Here is a 16,009-nt window from a genome sequence, read left to right as displayed (position 1 = left end):
GGCTGGGGCTCTTCCCTCCTTCCACACCCCACATTGCTCGCCCACCACCATTTGCACCTCCTGTGGCATGCTGCCTTTCCCCTGAAGCAGATGTTAACTTTACTGTCCCAGGTGGGAAAAGATGCCTTTCAGGTAAGCTTCCGACATGTCCCCTGGGTAGAACTGTGCTCAATCTAAACTTCCCTTTCTGCAGCCAACTTCTCATAGGCCTGCTGGGTCACCTGTGCGGGCGAGGCCTGGGCACAGGCGTCTGGGAAAAACTGCTCTTACACGACCCACTCACTCTCCTTTAAACGTCCGTTTGGTCCTTGATTTGCCCAGTTCTGATCTGTTTCTCTATGTGGTCCATGCTACTCAGGTTTTAGTTTCTCACTCCTGTGCCTGCTGAAGTGAGATCTGCCTAGTGACATGATTAAAATAGCCAGCAGGGCTAAAGCAGCACCCAGGCTTGGGGGACCACAGGGACTGATCTCCTGGGCCACTCCTGAGAGGACGGGTGCAATGATACGGCCCACTGCAGTCACAGACTGGCCCACGCCTATGACAGAGCCACTGGCCTGGGCTCCGCTCACACTCAGCTGGAGGTCAGTGATGCAGGTCCTCCCGATGGCGGTGGAGAAGGATAGCAGCGTGGAGGAACAGACCACCACAGCCACGGTGCTCGTTGTGGAGTAAAGCAGCAGCAGCAAGCAGGTGAGTGCACTGGAGTGCAGCAGGACCGTGTATGAGTTGTGTTTGTACAGCCGCAGGATGGGCCCCACAGCAAAGCCAGCCAGGGTGCCCAGGGCGCTGGTGTAGCTGATGAGGTACCCTGTGGTCTTGGGCCGCACCCCAAAACGCTCCTCCAGGGCCAAGACAAAGTTACTGTAGTACAGCATGACAGCCACCCCCATCATCAAGCGCACGAGAAATATGTCCCACAATGCGGAAAACATCAGGCTCTTCATGTCCTTCAAAGCCGACAGGACTCCAACCCAGGGCCTCTGCGCTTTCCTCTCACTCCTCCTGGCCCTCAGGGTGGTGGATGTTCCCTGCAGTGTACCTTCTGACTTTATGGGTACGGTAGCATGCTTCTCATCCGCGCTCCCACAGTTCTCTGGTCTACTGAGGTTTGTTTCTTTCCAAGGCAACAGCCAAACGAGCCCTGTCGGAATGGTGAGAGACCCATTAAAGCAGCAATGTGCTGAACTCCTACACTGGCTCCTTGGGAGATAAGTGAGTATTTGTATTATATCAGTCGCCTGTATTTCATACCAGATTTACTTGGTCATATTGATGCCAGCATCCCCCCCTGATGCCCAGCTTTACTGTGGCATCAGGATCCTAGCAACGGACTCCTAAACACCGTAAAAGCTACTGAAACTATGCACAAAACAGTTCCTGTCTTCTCAGCTCGTGTGCAGATGTCTTCTATGCACTAGAGTGTATGCCTAAGTGCCTTTATCACCAAACCTTCTGCTTATGCATCTGCCTGCTTACCCATCTGTCCACCCGTGTGAGCACACATGGCTCACAGAGTGCGTTTGCAGTGTGCTGACAACGCCAGACATACACAAACAGGTCAAAGCCCCCATAAACCTAAGAAGAGATTCACACAGGGCAACAGGCAACTGGCTTACAATGTCAGGGCCATGCTAGGAGAGGGGTTGGGTCTTGGCCCCGGGCCAGTGGAGAGCCATGGCTATCAGCAAACACCAGGTGGGTTCTTCTCTGTCCAGGCCACCAAGTGTTTTCATAGGTCACGCCTACAAAATCGCAGAGTGCCATGGTCAGGGACTATGACACACAGCCTAGTGCAGCAGCTACTGTAGCCATTAAGACAAGCCAGCCACTGAGCCCGTACCTGGCATGCTTTCACTTTGGGTGTTACAGGCCTTTTTAGCAATCCATGCTCAAAGAATGTCTTAAAGCTGAACAAGTGTTTTCTATTCTAAGACATTCTTCTAAGCATGTTCTTAATGGTCTCTCTGCACTCCACGTTAAGTCTGTCCCAATGGCTGCTTCAAGTTGTTTTCAAGCACCTCGTGAGCACATGGCTTTGTCCAAATACTATATAAAGATTTCAGCCATGAACACACTTATGACAAAAAAAAAAAAAAAAAAGGAACCACAATCAATCATAGACCTGATTTTTTAAAAAATCTATTCTTATCTTAATGGGGACCATTTTATCCAGGAATCCTGATAAAAACAGAGAAGAACAGTTTTTGACAGGCTCAGAGGGAAGAGTAGAACTAAAACCATGAAATAAGTGCTGAGCGTGCAGCTCAGTTAATACAGTGCTTACCTAGTGTGCACACTCACAGTGGAGCCGGTGACACACAGCTGTAATCCCAGCACCCAGAGGGCAGGGGCAGGAGGGTCAAAGTCACCTTCAGCTACATAACAAGTTGGAGGCTGACCTGGGCTACCAGGGGCCATGTCTCAAGCAGTGGGTAAAACTGCTTTTGTGAGAAGTCTTCCTGGCTCCTGTAGCCAGGCCAAGAGTTTTGCTAGCACACATTAAACTATGCAAGAAGGCAGAGAAGTCATTCTCAGGGCTCAGGCTAAAGCAGCCAGGCAGGAAGTAAGCCCGAGTCTGTTAGATACCACAGCCTAATTTCTTAGCTGGAGAAACACAAGTTAGAGGGGAAGGCATGACGGCAGCACTGGGTGAGGAAACCAGGGGTTCTGTGCTGGCTCCGTGGGTGAGGGCACCACCCTCTTATTCCTGTAGTCACTGTAGCTGGGAACACACATACACCCAACTGTATTTTCCTAAGGCACCCAACATTTGACCATAGGCTGGGGCAAAATGCCAAAAGCGCTATCCCTGGGATTGGAAGATGCAGAATGTGGCTCTCCATGTAAAACAGCCACCACCAGTACCAGATCAGTCGTGTTCACTTGCAAGAATTCATCACACAACAAATATGCACTGAAGTATGCATGCTAGTAACGATCAAAAAGAAAAAAAGAAGCAGCTATCAACTTGGGTGTCAGTGAGGCGGACACGGAAGGCTGGGAGGATGGGCACAGTTGGCTGCAGACATGCCCTCATAAAAGGAGAGGGTGGGACTTGGTCTAGACTCTGGTTCCACGGCTCCTCTCAAACCACTGTGTGCAATTCTACCTTAACTGCACAGACAGGCGTCCAAGTTGGTGCTAGTCGTTGTAGGGTGGGGAGTTAGTGAGGAGGGTCTTATCCTATGTGGCTGTTGGAGGGGAGCATTGTCCACACTAGATGCACTTCCCAGTGGGGCTGCTGAGACTCACTCTGGCTTCTGTCTGCAGCCCTCGCTGGTGCTCTACAGTACAAAGCCCTGAAGCCCGCTGGCTTCCCGGGCCCAGCTTGGGTGGAACTGTACTCCACTTTGTCCTTGGAGCCTTTTACGGAGGGGTGGACATGTTTTAGTCTCCTCTGAGAAGGAAGTCTTGCTACCAAAAAAAAAAAAAAAAAAATTGATTGGTCTTTTCTATAGAATACTATAAAATTTGCTTTTTATGACCAGGAACTCAAATCCTTTTTTCTTCCTCTCTTTGTAAGACTTTTATGCAAATGTTTTAATCTCCCCCTAAGGAGTACAACCTTTGTTTACACCAAGGTCCTACCACCTTCTGGATGAAACTGATTAACCTTTGCCCCCTCACTGCCTTTCAACTGAGGCTTTTAAAGTAGCCAATGGTGAAAGATTCACGAGGTTCAGGACAATTCTCAGGACTGGCCTCCTGGGTGAGCATGTGGGTTCCTATCCTGATAGAGATTAAAAGCGGGCTCTGCCACAACTAAAAATTAAACTCCTGAACTTCCCTTCCTGGATCTGAAAGTGACCCAGCATGGATTTGTTGCTTATTACTATGCCCCAAGGTGAAGGTTCAAACCCCTGCAGTAAAGGCCAACTAGACAGTCTGCATGGCTTCTCTCACTCACAAAGCTGCTTACTCAAGACCTGTCCACACCAGGGTTTCTGGGCAAAGAGGAAGAGTCCTTGGGCACGTGTCTCACACAAGGATCCCACAGCGCAGGAGGTGACTACTGTGGACTATGTGCAGAGCCATGGCAAGCAGAGGGGTCCCCTGGCATAACGCCTGCCCCTGTGCAGTACACTGGAGAATAGAAACATGGGGATGAAACAGTAACAAGGTTTTGAAGTGCTACCAAAACCTCTAAGCTGGTTTTGTTCAGAATGACCAAAGACAAACGAAGCAAATGGCTGTAAAGTGATTGACAGGAGGAAGAGGGCTGGGAAAGACACACGGGAAGAACATGGTTACAGGGGATGGAGCAGTGCACAGTCTTCCAGTGCAGCCAGTCCGCACATGTGAGGCAGGCCAACGGAGCATGCATGAGGCAGGCCAGCGGGGCACGCGTGAGGCAGGCCAGTGGGGCTATGTGGCAGTGCAGGTGGGACAGAAAACATGATGCTGCCCATCACTGTGCAGGATGAGTAAAGCCTGACACTACCCTGGCCAGGAGGCACTGAGGGGTCTGTGGCAGGAAAATGCAGAGTTGGTTTTCTTTCAAACTTCGATGCTTTATTGAAAAATTTAACAGATCTACCAGAGATATTTTCATATAAATTCTAATATCTAAGATAATATATATCGAACAAAATAATGGAATTGGTCCCTATCCTGTGCCATACACCAAAATCAACTCAAAATGGATTATAGATGAATGTAAGGCCTAAACACATAATGCCTTGAGGAAGAGGGAGGGAAGCAACTTCTCAGCACTGGGCTTGGTAACCACGTTTCTGGGTGTGCAGTAACAAGGAGGACAGTATAAACACACAGAGACAGCTGACCTACCGCAAACTGAACCGCTTCTGCTCAGCAGGGACACAGCCTCACAGTCAAAGGTCAGTGCAAAGAATAGGGGTTATTTTAAGAACCCATATCTGATAAATAGTTAATATTAAGTCAGACAAAATTGGAGCATGGAGCCGGGAAGTGGGCACAAAGTCCCACTCGGGGCGAGGGGGTACTAGTCACTGTTGGCCAGGAGAGGAGAAATGGTTAAGAGGTTAAGAGTGGAGCTGCAGAAGATGGCACCTCAATGCCAGGGGGACACAAACTTGTCAGTCACTATGAGAGCAGCAAAGAGGGTCATCAAATTCACTCTTGTTCTTAAACAAGGAATGTGCCGATTATTGTCATCATTACTGTATTAATGTGTATGTGAGTGTATGTGTTTTTGTGTGTCAAATGTGCATGAGTGCAGGTGCCCGTGGAGGCCAGAGAGGAGGTCGGATCCCTGTAACTGAAGTTACAGACAGCTGTGAACTGTTGACATAGCTGCTGTGATCCCACTGCAGACCTGTGTTGGGGCGTCCACGTAAGTTGGCTTCATCTGTATTTTTTTTAAAAACTTGCAAGAAGATGTAAGAGCATGTGCCCAATGGACAACTCACCAGCATTGAGGAGGAAGACGGAGCAGCAGATGAGGGCTGTCACATAGAATCCGCCATCCACTTCCGTCAGATACCCACCAACCATGGGGCCCAAGATGAAGCCTACCCCTGAGGCCGTGTTGAACTGGCCCAGCACGAGTGGCCGCTCCTTCTCTGTGACCAGGTCAGAAAGCAGTGCCCTGGAGATGGAGAGGGTGTGTTTAAAGACACCTGCAAGGGAGAAAATACGTGCTCTGTAACTGTCTGAACTGGCACAGAGCAGAGCCCTCGGGGCTACTCTTCCTTCCTGAGCCAAATGGAATTCTCGCTTCCATTTTCTGTGAGTCACCACATCATAATGGACTCCAGCCAGCATCCCAATAGCGGCTGGTCTCGACCGCATCTCTGGCATCACGTGCCTGAGACTTCGGCTAGCCCATATCTCGCCATCATGCCCCAACATTCCTTGTCATCCAATTGAAATTCCTGGTGGCTGTTAGGTCTCAGACAGTCCAAACATCCAGAAATGGACCATAGGAGGATTTCTAGCATTTAAACAAGTGCCCACGTTCCTCAGGAATTAGTGAAACCAAAACCAGTCCCCATCTGTCAAAGGAATCATTACCCTCACTCGTGGCAGAAGGGACAAATGGCAAAGTCCATGGCGGCTTCTCACCTCCCACAAAACCACAAGCTCCTATTATGCATGCCCACGTCAACACCAGCATCCTAGCCTCCCTCAGCCTACTCACTTCCCTCCTCTGTATCATGGCAAGGTCTTCCCCACTGCCCCTGCATCCTCAGTGTACTTCCCTCTTCCTCTTGATAGCCACTAATCATCTCTCTTCAGCATGGTCTACTCTCTATCTCTCGTGATCTTGCTATGTCCGCGACTCTCTCCTGTCTCCTAGCCCTGGCCATGTTCAGTCTGCTGACCATGCTCAGCCTGCTTCGTTCTGTCTCTGCTCTGCATATTCCCTATCTTTCACCTACAATAAAAACCTTTAACCATACAATGGGGCAGTCACGCCTGCAATCTCTTTACTGCATACAGTGGCTCCCTCGAAGTCACCTGGTGACCATGGTTTCTCCCCTCACTACGAAACAAATTACAAAACACACACCGACCTATCCTACGCCACCACTGCTCCTAACCTGTGGACAAAGCAGGGAGCTTAACCAAAAATGCCAAAAAAAAAAAAAAGTCAACAGCAACCCACAAATAAACAGTGAAATTCGCCCTCATGGAATGAGAGTTTTTCTTGGGGAAAAGTATAGTGAATACATGAGAAGGTGATGTGGGCCAGAGCAGCAGGGAGGAAGATACTTGAGAAGAGAAACTCGAGGCCTCTTCATACTGTCAACACCGACCGCCACATGCCAGCGGGACCCCCAGACACTATGACAGTGTCCTCAAATAACCAATGCCAACCGCTCCCCACTACTCGGAAACTTGTGAATGTGTTTGCTGACTGCCTGGTTGTGTCAGCATGGCTGTGTTCTCCTGAGGATTGTTTGCCATCCATGTGAGGAACACTTAGACCAGCTACTTCGGCCGACATCTCGTAAGAACTAGAATAAGCTCCCCTCCCTGCACCTCATGCCAAGCTGTGACTTGGTGACCTCCTTACAGCATCTTGCTTGTCCCCTCACAGTGCAGCCACTCAGGCCCACTCATACCTCCTGTGTCTACCCCAAGGTTCCAGCTCAAAACATGAGTATGTGCACTGGACACAGTGGACAGCTCTGTCAGAAAGTAAACCTTGAAATCCCTTTAGGATACATAGACTCTCTGTAGCCTTGTTCTAAAACATGGAGGTCTGGGCTGAGAGAAGATTCTCAAGAAATCTCTAAGGAACTTCGTGTGTTTCTTTGAAATTAAAACTGTGCTGGGTTCACCTTGTGAGGGAAGAAGACCCTGGGGAGAATAGTCTAGAAACAACCCAGGGGCGTGTTCTTAAGAGGTTGGGAACGGAAGAGCAGATGTCTGGTGCAGGCATGAAATAGGGGTACATTTCAAGACACAGGGACCTGAGTCTGCAGCTGACTGCAAACACAGAACCCTGGCAAAGTTCCCAATGCTCCCGCTCAGCACGATCCCCAAACACTGTGAAGGGCCAGGTGGGGACAAGAAGAGCTGGAGATAGCACTCCTTTCTGCAAAGCCCACGATGCCCATATATTAGAACTCCCCACTCCCCCACGACTGGGGGGACTAGGCACACTTCATACTAAAGGAAAAATAACCCCACTCTACCCAAGAATCTCTACCTGTCTCGCACACAAAATTTAGGTTCTCACTTGTCTGCCGCACTCGTTTGTAGAGAATTACGAACAGGGCATAACAGAATGGAGGAATACAGCGAGTGGTCCTGAAAGACACCGCGAACCAAGCAAGACTATAATAGATGCAGCCTCAGCATGCACGTTAACTGTAATTTTGGGTGTGCTGGTGGGGCTGGACTGTGGGCTGCCTTGAAGGAAGGAAGTTCCAAATGTAAAGCAATAGCAAAACCAACGAAATGGATGTGGGAAGTCGATTCCAATAACCTCTACTTCCACATACATATCCAGGACAGTGTGACCATGCTGAGTGAACATCCTTGGCTGTACATTAGCGGTAGAGCTCTCCCTTGGGGTGTTAATAAAGAAGCTTAACCTAAAGAGGGCAGACGTGCAGGGTAGCAGCCTCGTGACCACCGTTTCGAGGTCTGTCCATGCTGCACTGGTTAAGGAAGGAAAAATCGGTGAGATCCAGGGCTCTGGATGCTAAGAAAGGCAAGTAGGAATCCAATTTCCATAGCAGGTACCCACCCACCAGACACCTAACAGCGGATAAAAGACCGCACTGAAGGTCCAAGAAGAAAGCTCTCTCAAGGTGTCAGAGATGGTCAAGAGCAGTCTAGAAAGAGGAGACCAGCTCTAGGTCCTATTACACAGGAATGCAGTCTCCTGCAGTCAGCGGCCGGAGCCACTGGGGCGTGTCTCAGCGGCGTGAGTCCCTGGGCTGGCCGAAGGTATCCCACATGGCCTTAATTGTCTGAACAAACATGGAGAGGTAGGGCGGCAGGAAAGAGACAAGTCAGGAGCGGTGTGATACTCCAGATTAACAATTCTCCAGGAGGCTCTGTCACAGGCTAGGATGGGAACCTTGACCAAGCTACCAGAGGGCCCGCCAATAGCAAATGCTCAATAGATAGCAACCCGCTAGTCAAGGCATTGCTCTCTGAAGCCAGGCTCTGACTGAAGAGGCGTTATCAAGCAGGCTCAGCTTCATACAGAGAAATACACCTAAAATACCTCCTCGGGGACCAGAACTTACCTACGGGGACTCTAGCCATAGTAAACAGGAAGACATTGGTGGACATGCCAAGGAGGAGATAACCCAGGGCGCTGAGCAGAATGCACACTAGCAAGGAGGACCGTCTTCCAACCACGTCACTCCAGCAGCCCTGCGAGGAACAAGCAGAGGTGTCCAACAGTACAACCACCATGCAGACAGATACCAGGACAGTTCAGCACGTGGAAATGCCAGGGAGCGGGATAGGGACACGGCTGCGGCGTGCCGCTGCCAATCTGTGAGAACCAACAGATGACTCCAGACCAGCACGGACACAGCAAGCTGCATGGGGAGACACCTGGATGTCAGACTACCAAGCAGCTGGGAAGACAGAATCACCTCTGAGGCCCTCTACTCCATTTTTAAAAAATATTTAATCAAAGTGGTTTCTATGAAATTACTCATAAACAATGCAGCGATTGGTTCAGTGTACAGACCTCCACATAGTATGGTAGAAATGTAGGTGGAGCTCACGGCCGCCAATTACACGGCGCAAGCAATGGGTGATAACTTCTGTCTACATTTTTTTCTCTAGTTAAAAAAAAAAAAATTCAGCACCAAGTCACTGGGACAGCATGCTATGATGTAAAATCCCTTCTCCCCCAACATGTACCAGTGGCTCAGTGCGCCTCACAGAAGCAGCCACGTCTTCCCGTGAGCCACTCAAAGGGCAAAGGACAGGATTCTACCCCGTCTTACATAGCGAAGCACACTCACTCTTCAGTAATCCTGGAGCCTCCATTTTGTGAGCACCGCGGGTGGGTGACCCGCCGAGTCATGTGACATGACTGGGTGCTTGAGATGGGCAGCTGGGTACGGGGCAGCTTACTGGATGGAGGATAGCTTACCACAAAGGTGCTGGAGAAGAGCTGCAAAACGCCGTACAAGGAGCCTGAAAAACAATCGGCAGCATTAGAAAAAGCCGTGGCTCAACAGTCAGGCAGAAGGCGAAGGGAAAAAGGAAACTTCAGGAAGCTAAAGTGCCCTACATCTTTTCCAAAATACTTTTAAAAGCCCTCAAATTAAAATGTGAGCAAGCGGGTGAGAATGGCAGCCAGGGCCCATCTTGGGAATCCTGAAAGTAGTGCTGCTCTGTCTAAGAGTGAAAGTCCGAACCCTGGAAAAATCCAACGGAGCATCGAATTTTCACACCAACTCAGACAGCTCAAGCATCTCAGAGGTGAGAGCAGGATAAGCGAGCCCATGACATTCATGAATGGATAGGCCGTAAGTCATACATGCTGACCACAGTAACAAAGAGCCGTTTAAAAACTGAGTGAAATTTAGAAGGAAAAAGCTTTCGTTAAATAACGAACTTACAGAGTTCTTTCCCTCCCAGGTCCACTTGGCTGTTCCTAGCGGTCTACATGCATAAATCAAGGTACATCTCTTGAGGAAAAGAATAATCATGGGAGGGATCAGGACATGGCACAGGTGATGTGGAAAACTGCCTGGTTTCCTCTCCATCTTGTGGTGAAGGACGCAGGGCTGTTAGCACTAAGGGTTTTCAGTTCTTAGCAGGCAGGTTCTAAGCCCTGGGACTCCTGTCTCTTTCACAAATCAACACAATTTAGATGGAATTTCACGCTGTATAGACAGAAAGTCCACAGGCTTCTGGGATGCGCTGGTTGCATGGGACGCTTGTAGCTAGTTTCCCAGAGCGGTCAGCCAAAGCTTTTCCCATTAGGTGTGACGTCCACAGATCACCCCTTTGCTCTCACAGTGAGTTCAAGAACTGTGCCTGTGCACAGGAGGCCAGAGTCCATGCAAGGCCTGCAGCATACACAGCCCAGGCCAGAGGCCCAGGAAGTCTGGTTTCCATCGTACGGGATGTAGAGATAACTCAGACCTCAAAGCCTTCCCAAGTGTAGGTGAACCGGGCAAAGATGAATGCCATTTGTTTCAGGGTGGTACTTGGAAATACTCTGGCAGTCATTTCACTTCCTGCTTCCTTCTGGGTGATGTTTGGCTAAGGGCTGAGTTACTGACAGAGGATTTGAAATTCACATTTTGCCGATAGGCAGTATTCCACACTCACCGACTACTCCAGCAACCACAGGGCTCACTCCAAGGGACTTGACATGAAGGCTCAACAATGGGACGACCATGCTGACACCAAACAAGTCCTGCGAGACACCGAAGCCCAGAGGACTCATGAGTCCTGAGGTTCAGCAGGATTTACACTGTAATTCAAATTTCACACACGTAAAACCCGTATCTGAACTTCGGAGCAAAGAAGAAAACCATACTGTAGACCACAGTGGCCAGGTTATAAGTTGCGATAAAATCCAGGTGCTTCTAAATGCCCGCGCCAACTCGACCTAGGATCAGTTTTTCACGTCAGCCTTTCTGTGACTGGCTTTTAGCATCGGAGGAGGGTGCACAACACAAGTCCTTCGCATGAAGGAGGGAAGCTAGAATGAACTGAAAATCTCACAGTGTTGTGTAGATAACGAAGGAGGGACAGTTTGTGTTTATTGTCAAAGCTGTTTTTTGCTTCGGTGAGAGTCTCAAGTTACGGAAAGGAACAGATGGACCAGGGTCTGTGTTTTTTTGAGACAGCATCATTACGTAGCCCAGGTTGGCCTCTGCGCTCAGCCTCCTGAATACTAAGATCATAAGCATCTTCCATAGCTCTAGGCGTCAAAATCTGTCACACATCAGTACCTGAGAGGAAAGCCCCCAGGAAAGCATGCGGAAGAGAGAAGGCTGGTGAGCTACTGACATCCACAGACTAAGGTCTATGGAAGATAACGCAGAGGCGCATCAGCACCAGCTGCCGATACTAAGTTAGTGCCCGGTGAATCTGAAGTAACTCTGTTTTTGCCAGGAAAGCTGGCGGCAGGCGCCTTCTGCTCAGGAAGTACTAATACAAAACCTCTTCTGCGTCACTGCAACGTGCAAGTCCTCCCTGAGCCATAGTTTCTACACACCACCATTTTTTCATATGCTACCTGTGACAGCAGGCCATGTGCTCACATCCACTCACAAGGAAGTCAGTAAGACGAGGCCACCTAACCTTTGTTCTCTGCGCATCAGCACTTCCCCATGGAAACCGACGAGTACATACAAGCTTCAGGGCCTTTTGCAGGGAAGGAAAACAGTGTTTCTCCCTGGTGGGCTATCTCAATGAGGATGACCTGTCACCTGCTGCAGGCTGGAAAGAGGGGACAGAAACTGAGCAGGTATCTGGAGGCACCATCTTGGCTTGCTAACCAACGTGCACCAAATGAATGAGCTTGGCCTTCCCCCTGAGACAAATTAAAACCCCACAGTATCACGGGCTAAAACTAGGACTTTTACAAATGACTTCTCTAATCTTGTGCCCTTCCTCTTCAAATCAGAAGCCTTTCCTCGCAAGCCTCTGGGGTTGCTAAATATATATAAAAAAAACAGCAACTAAGCTGTTCATAATATCCCTGGGATGTTAATTAGTAAGTCAGCATTAGCTCCCTCAAAGATATATAAAGCAGCACATGATAAAATTTTTCATCACATTCCTCATTGAAAAGAAATCCATCATCTTTTTAAAAACTACTTGGAAATCATACGTATTTCCCTCAAAGTATATATACTCTTGAATACATTATTTTATCTCTCAAAGTTTTACAACAGACTAGATTTGCCATGTGCAGAACACATGGAAAGCACGAGAGTGGCCGTCAATACCCAAGTCTGCCTTGGAAGGGTGCATGGAATGAATGAGGTATGAATTGCTTAACTTCTCAGACCAATCAGAATTCTAGCTCCTGCCGGACACTTTGCAAATTGTGCAGCGGCTGTGTCTCTGCTCCTCACCCACATGGTTGAGCATGTAACTCCTAATTCAATACAAAAGCAGAAAACCACTTTTTTCCTTTTTTTTATAATTTTTCTTTTTTAGACAAGGTTTCTTTGTGTAGCCTTGGCTGTCTTGGACTCGCTTTTTGTTGAACGGGCTGGCCTCGAACTCACAGTGATGTGCCTGCCTCTGCCTCCCGAGTGTTGGGATTAAAGGCATGCGCCACCATGCCCGGCCAGAAAACCACTTCTAATGAGAGTGGCTGGAGTCCAAGGGCACAGTAAATAGACAACTCCTCTGATGACTGTGCTCACTTCAGCTCAGAAGCTTCCCACTTCCTGGCTTGCAAGTTGGACAACTGGCAAGCACAGCACACAGTCTATTCTCCAAAAGCAAACTGAAAGCCAGGCATGATGGCTCCACAATCCCAGCACATGGGACGTTTAGGAAGGAGGACTGCCATGAGTTCAAGGCCAGCCTGGACTACAGTGACACCCTGTCTGGAAAAGAAAAAGCATGGGATAGAGCCTTTGAGTAAAAACAATCAAACAGTGCATTGGTGGCTGTCCTCTCAGTCAGGACAGTAGCCCCTGGCAGCCCAAAGGCTCCTGTGGCTGCCCCAGTGGCAACACAAAGATCAGCTTTGCCCTGATTGATCACCAGTCAGCGGATGTCCACTGCAGAGAACACAGGTTTTCAGTCTCTGCTTTGACTAGCAAATAAATGGCCCCAGAGTCTTGGTGATGTGGCCACGGCCACTCTGGTGGCTCTTCTAGTAGTCCTGTGCTAATTGTAGCTACTCCGCAGTCTGGAGGGAAAAAAAAAACCCACTAGGCTTACTTCATCTGGACAGTGAGCAGTTCCTGTTTACTAGGCCCAGCGCTGGTCAGGTCAGCCACAAAGCCTTCTCCCACTGACCTCTCCACTAACTGGTTCCTTTGCCTGATGAGGAAACCCTGCAGAGTGCTCCTTCTGAGCCAAAGGTAGACTTGAAAGAGGAGTGAGGGTGAATCAGGGTCCCTGCTCGGAAAATAGTCCAAGATTCCCCACTTACGCCTATCACTAAGACTGTAAATGCTCTGGAAGCAGACATGGCCTATGAGACCACAGTTCCAGGGCACATACCACATGGCAGGCATTCAGAAATTTCATGAATATTAAATTAATAGGTGAACGAAGAATAACTTCTTAAGCTTATCATTCTACAAGGAAAGGACTGGTTGTGAACCAAACCAATGTGTGTGTGTGTGTGTGTACACACACACACATATATACACACATAAACACATATATTATAACAAAACAAAGGCACATGCTATTTTGCCAAAGGCAGTGGTGTGTAGTTCACACACAACTGTGACTTCCAATTTCAATCTTGAAGACCTCCCAGGTAGATGGGGTCATTAGCAAAGACTTCCTGACCACTGCTGTGGAGGCAGCACTAGCTGCCTCAAGCAGCCTCTTCTCTATCCTGCACTGGCCACTGCAAACAGCAGCTGGGGTCGCGCTCCCCAGCGGCAGGGTCAAGGAGTCACAGCTGAGGTCGGTCGTGAAGGGGCAAACGGAGGCGCCTCACAGCACACTTCAGGTTCTGGGCTGGAGCTGTGTTCATCCCCGGGAACCAGAGGTAAGTGCAACCCTTTCCAGGAGTCCAAGTCTCGCATTGGCTCAGTGCTTTCCCTCAGCCCCAGGGCGGGCACTCACCAAGAAGCCTACCAGGTAGAGGCAGAGCAGGAAGCGGCGGGAGCCCGCAGCACTGGAAACTGAAGTTGCTGTCGTCCGGGTCTCCGAGGCCAGCCCCTGCCCCGAGGCTTCAGGCTCGCGGACCCCTAGCGCCATCACAATCTGGGGGCAGCAGACGCCTTAGCCGTCGGCAGGCCACGCCCCCCGCGGCGGTCACGCCCAGAGTTGGTTACGCCCATAGCGGAAGCGGACGGCCTGCGCCTGCGCAGGTGGGAGCCTGTCGCGTGGGGTTGGCCTCAGTCTTGTGCTGTACTGGTATAGCAGGCATGTTAATACAAGATCCTTGACAAAGGCAAGTTCTGTGACAAGTGAATGACGCCATCTTTCCTCACTCCCTGGTGTGAGGCAAGAGGGAATGATGTCTTTTTGCTAGAAGCAGGTTTTCCTCAGTGATAGCCCCAGGTTGACAGTTTGGAACCTTCTAACGTTCTGGACAGGGATCTGGGTTTAGAAGACACTAAAGTGTTCATATTCATGTGTCCCAGGACAAAGGATTGCACAGGAACACATAATTACAATAGAAACAGAAAAATTATTGAGAAAGGAAAAACAGCACCTGGAAAAGGAGTGGCCTAGTGATATGGGGAAAGGCCAGTATTCCAAAGCACTGGGCCTTGAGACTGTGGACTCATGACTGTTGACACTGCAACACCCCGTTTTGTTTTTGTTGTTGTTTTGGTTTTTTGGGGGGCTTCTTTCATATGTTAATCTCAGTGTGACCCTTTCAGGTTTCTACTCTCCTGACACACTAGTCCAGCCAGGACCAGTTGGCCCTGTTGCTCACAGCTTTATCAGTGCGGAGTACGATAGACCAAAGCTATCATTTCAGGGCTCTGAAGCAAGAGTAAACAAGGAAAGTGCTACGGACACGCAGTCTCATCAAGTGTCTTACAAGGACATGCATGATGCAAACTACAGCACTGTCAGGATAATGTGCAAAAAAGAACATGCTGGTGTGATGAGAATGACCAGACTTTGTCTTTGAATTGATACTAGTTTTTAGGGACTCAGAATGGTTTATGTTCCATCAGTCAAGGAGTCCCTAAGTCCATTTCCCCAGATTCCAAAATGTTCTTGAAGAAGTCACATGCCTCATAAAATAGTTGTGTTGTGGCTTAATTTTATTATGTAAAAGTGATAGAAAGTGTTCTAGTGTGCTTTCTCTTGCTGTGACAAGCAACCATGACCAAAAGCACCTTGGAGGGGAAAGAGACAGTTCCAGCAATCGTCTAGGACAGTGGTTCTTAGCCTGTAGGTCTTGACCCCTTCCAAGGGAAGGGGGTTTACACATCAGATAGCCTGCATACCAGGTATTTGCATTAGAGTTGACAGCGGTAGCAAAGTTACAGTTATGAAATAGCAACACAATAACTCTGTGGTTGGGGTCACCACCACGTGAGGAGCTGTACTAAAGGGGTGCAGCATCACTGAGAACGCTGCTCTGGAGAAATCCCGTTTGGTAATATAAGCCACTCTATTATTTGGGCTGCATAATTCAGTGATGCACGAAGCGCTTGACAGTGCTGCTTGGTTCCTTTATTAAACCTTAGCATGAGAGGCACAGAACAGTCCTCTCACTTGTCCCGGAAAACACATGCTTTCTTGTAGCAGATACATAATCTTCTGGATTTCTTCCGGGTCTTTGTAGCGAGCATGCAATCAACAGGTCATTCATTCCCTTCACTGGCTGAACGTTCTCTGTGTCTCTGTGCTCATTTCTTATATATGCTATAATAGATTGCCACAGACGTAGTGGTTAAAAACAGTACTGATT

General features: G+C 49.0%; 1 protein-coding gene across 2 annotated transcripts; it reads right to left on the bottom strand.

The window, feature by feature from the left end:
- Nucleotides 1-277: 277 nt before the first annotated feature.
- Nucleotides 278-14,331, bottom strand: Mfsd9 (major facilitator superfamily domain containing 9). Of its 2 annotated transcripts, none has more exons than XM_051152733.1 (6): nt 14,197-14,331; nt 10,750-10,837; nt 9,560-9,603; nt 8,694-8,823; nt 5,394-5,603; nt 278-1,144 (listed from the first exon to the last, which is right to left on the bottom strand). In XM_051152733.1, the coding sequence occupies exons 1-6, from the start codon at nt 14,329-14,331 to the stop codon at nt 351-353; spliced, it is 1,401 nt and encodes a 466-aa protein (XP_051008690.1). In that variant the 3' UTR covers nt 278-350. The 2 variants fall into 2 exon arrangements, with proteins under 2 accessions (XP_051008690.1, XP_051008691.1); XM_051152734.1 differs by having other exon boundaries at nt 14,209-14,319.
- Nucleotides 14,332-16,009: the final 1,678 nt, after the last annotated feature.

This window comes from Acomys russatus, chromosome 11, assembly GCF_903995435.1.
Source record: "Acomys russatus chromosome 11, mAcoRus1.1, whole genome shotgun sequence".
In the NCBI taxonomy this organism is placed as follows: Eukaryota; Metazoa; Chordata; class Mammalia; order Rodentia; family Muridae; genus Acomys; species Acomys russatus.
The sequence above is the reverse complement of the archived record's forward strand: the minus strand, read 5'-3'. Positions and strand labels throughout refer to the sequence as shown.

What these genes read in the sequence shown, in the direction of transcription:
- Mfsd9 (XM_051152733.1), bottom strand. Translation starts at nt 14,331, where the DNA reads ATGGCGCTAGGGGTCCGCGAGCCTGAAGCCTCGGGGCAGGGGCTGGCC. An exon ending in TGTGGTTGCTGGAGTAGTCG is followed by an intron (nt 9,604 to 10,749) that starts GTGAGTGTGGAA and finishes ATTGTTTTTCAG; the next exon opens with GCTCCTTGTACGGCGTTTTG. An exon ending in CGTCTTCCTCCTCAATGCTG is followed by an intron (nt 1,145 to 5,393) that starts GTGAGTTGTCCA and finishes CCATTCCGACAG; the next exon opens with GGCTCGTTTGGCTGTTGCCT.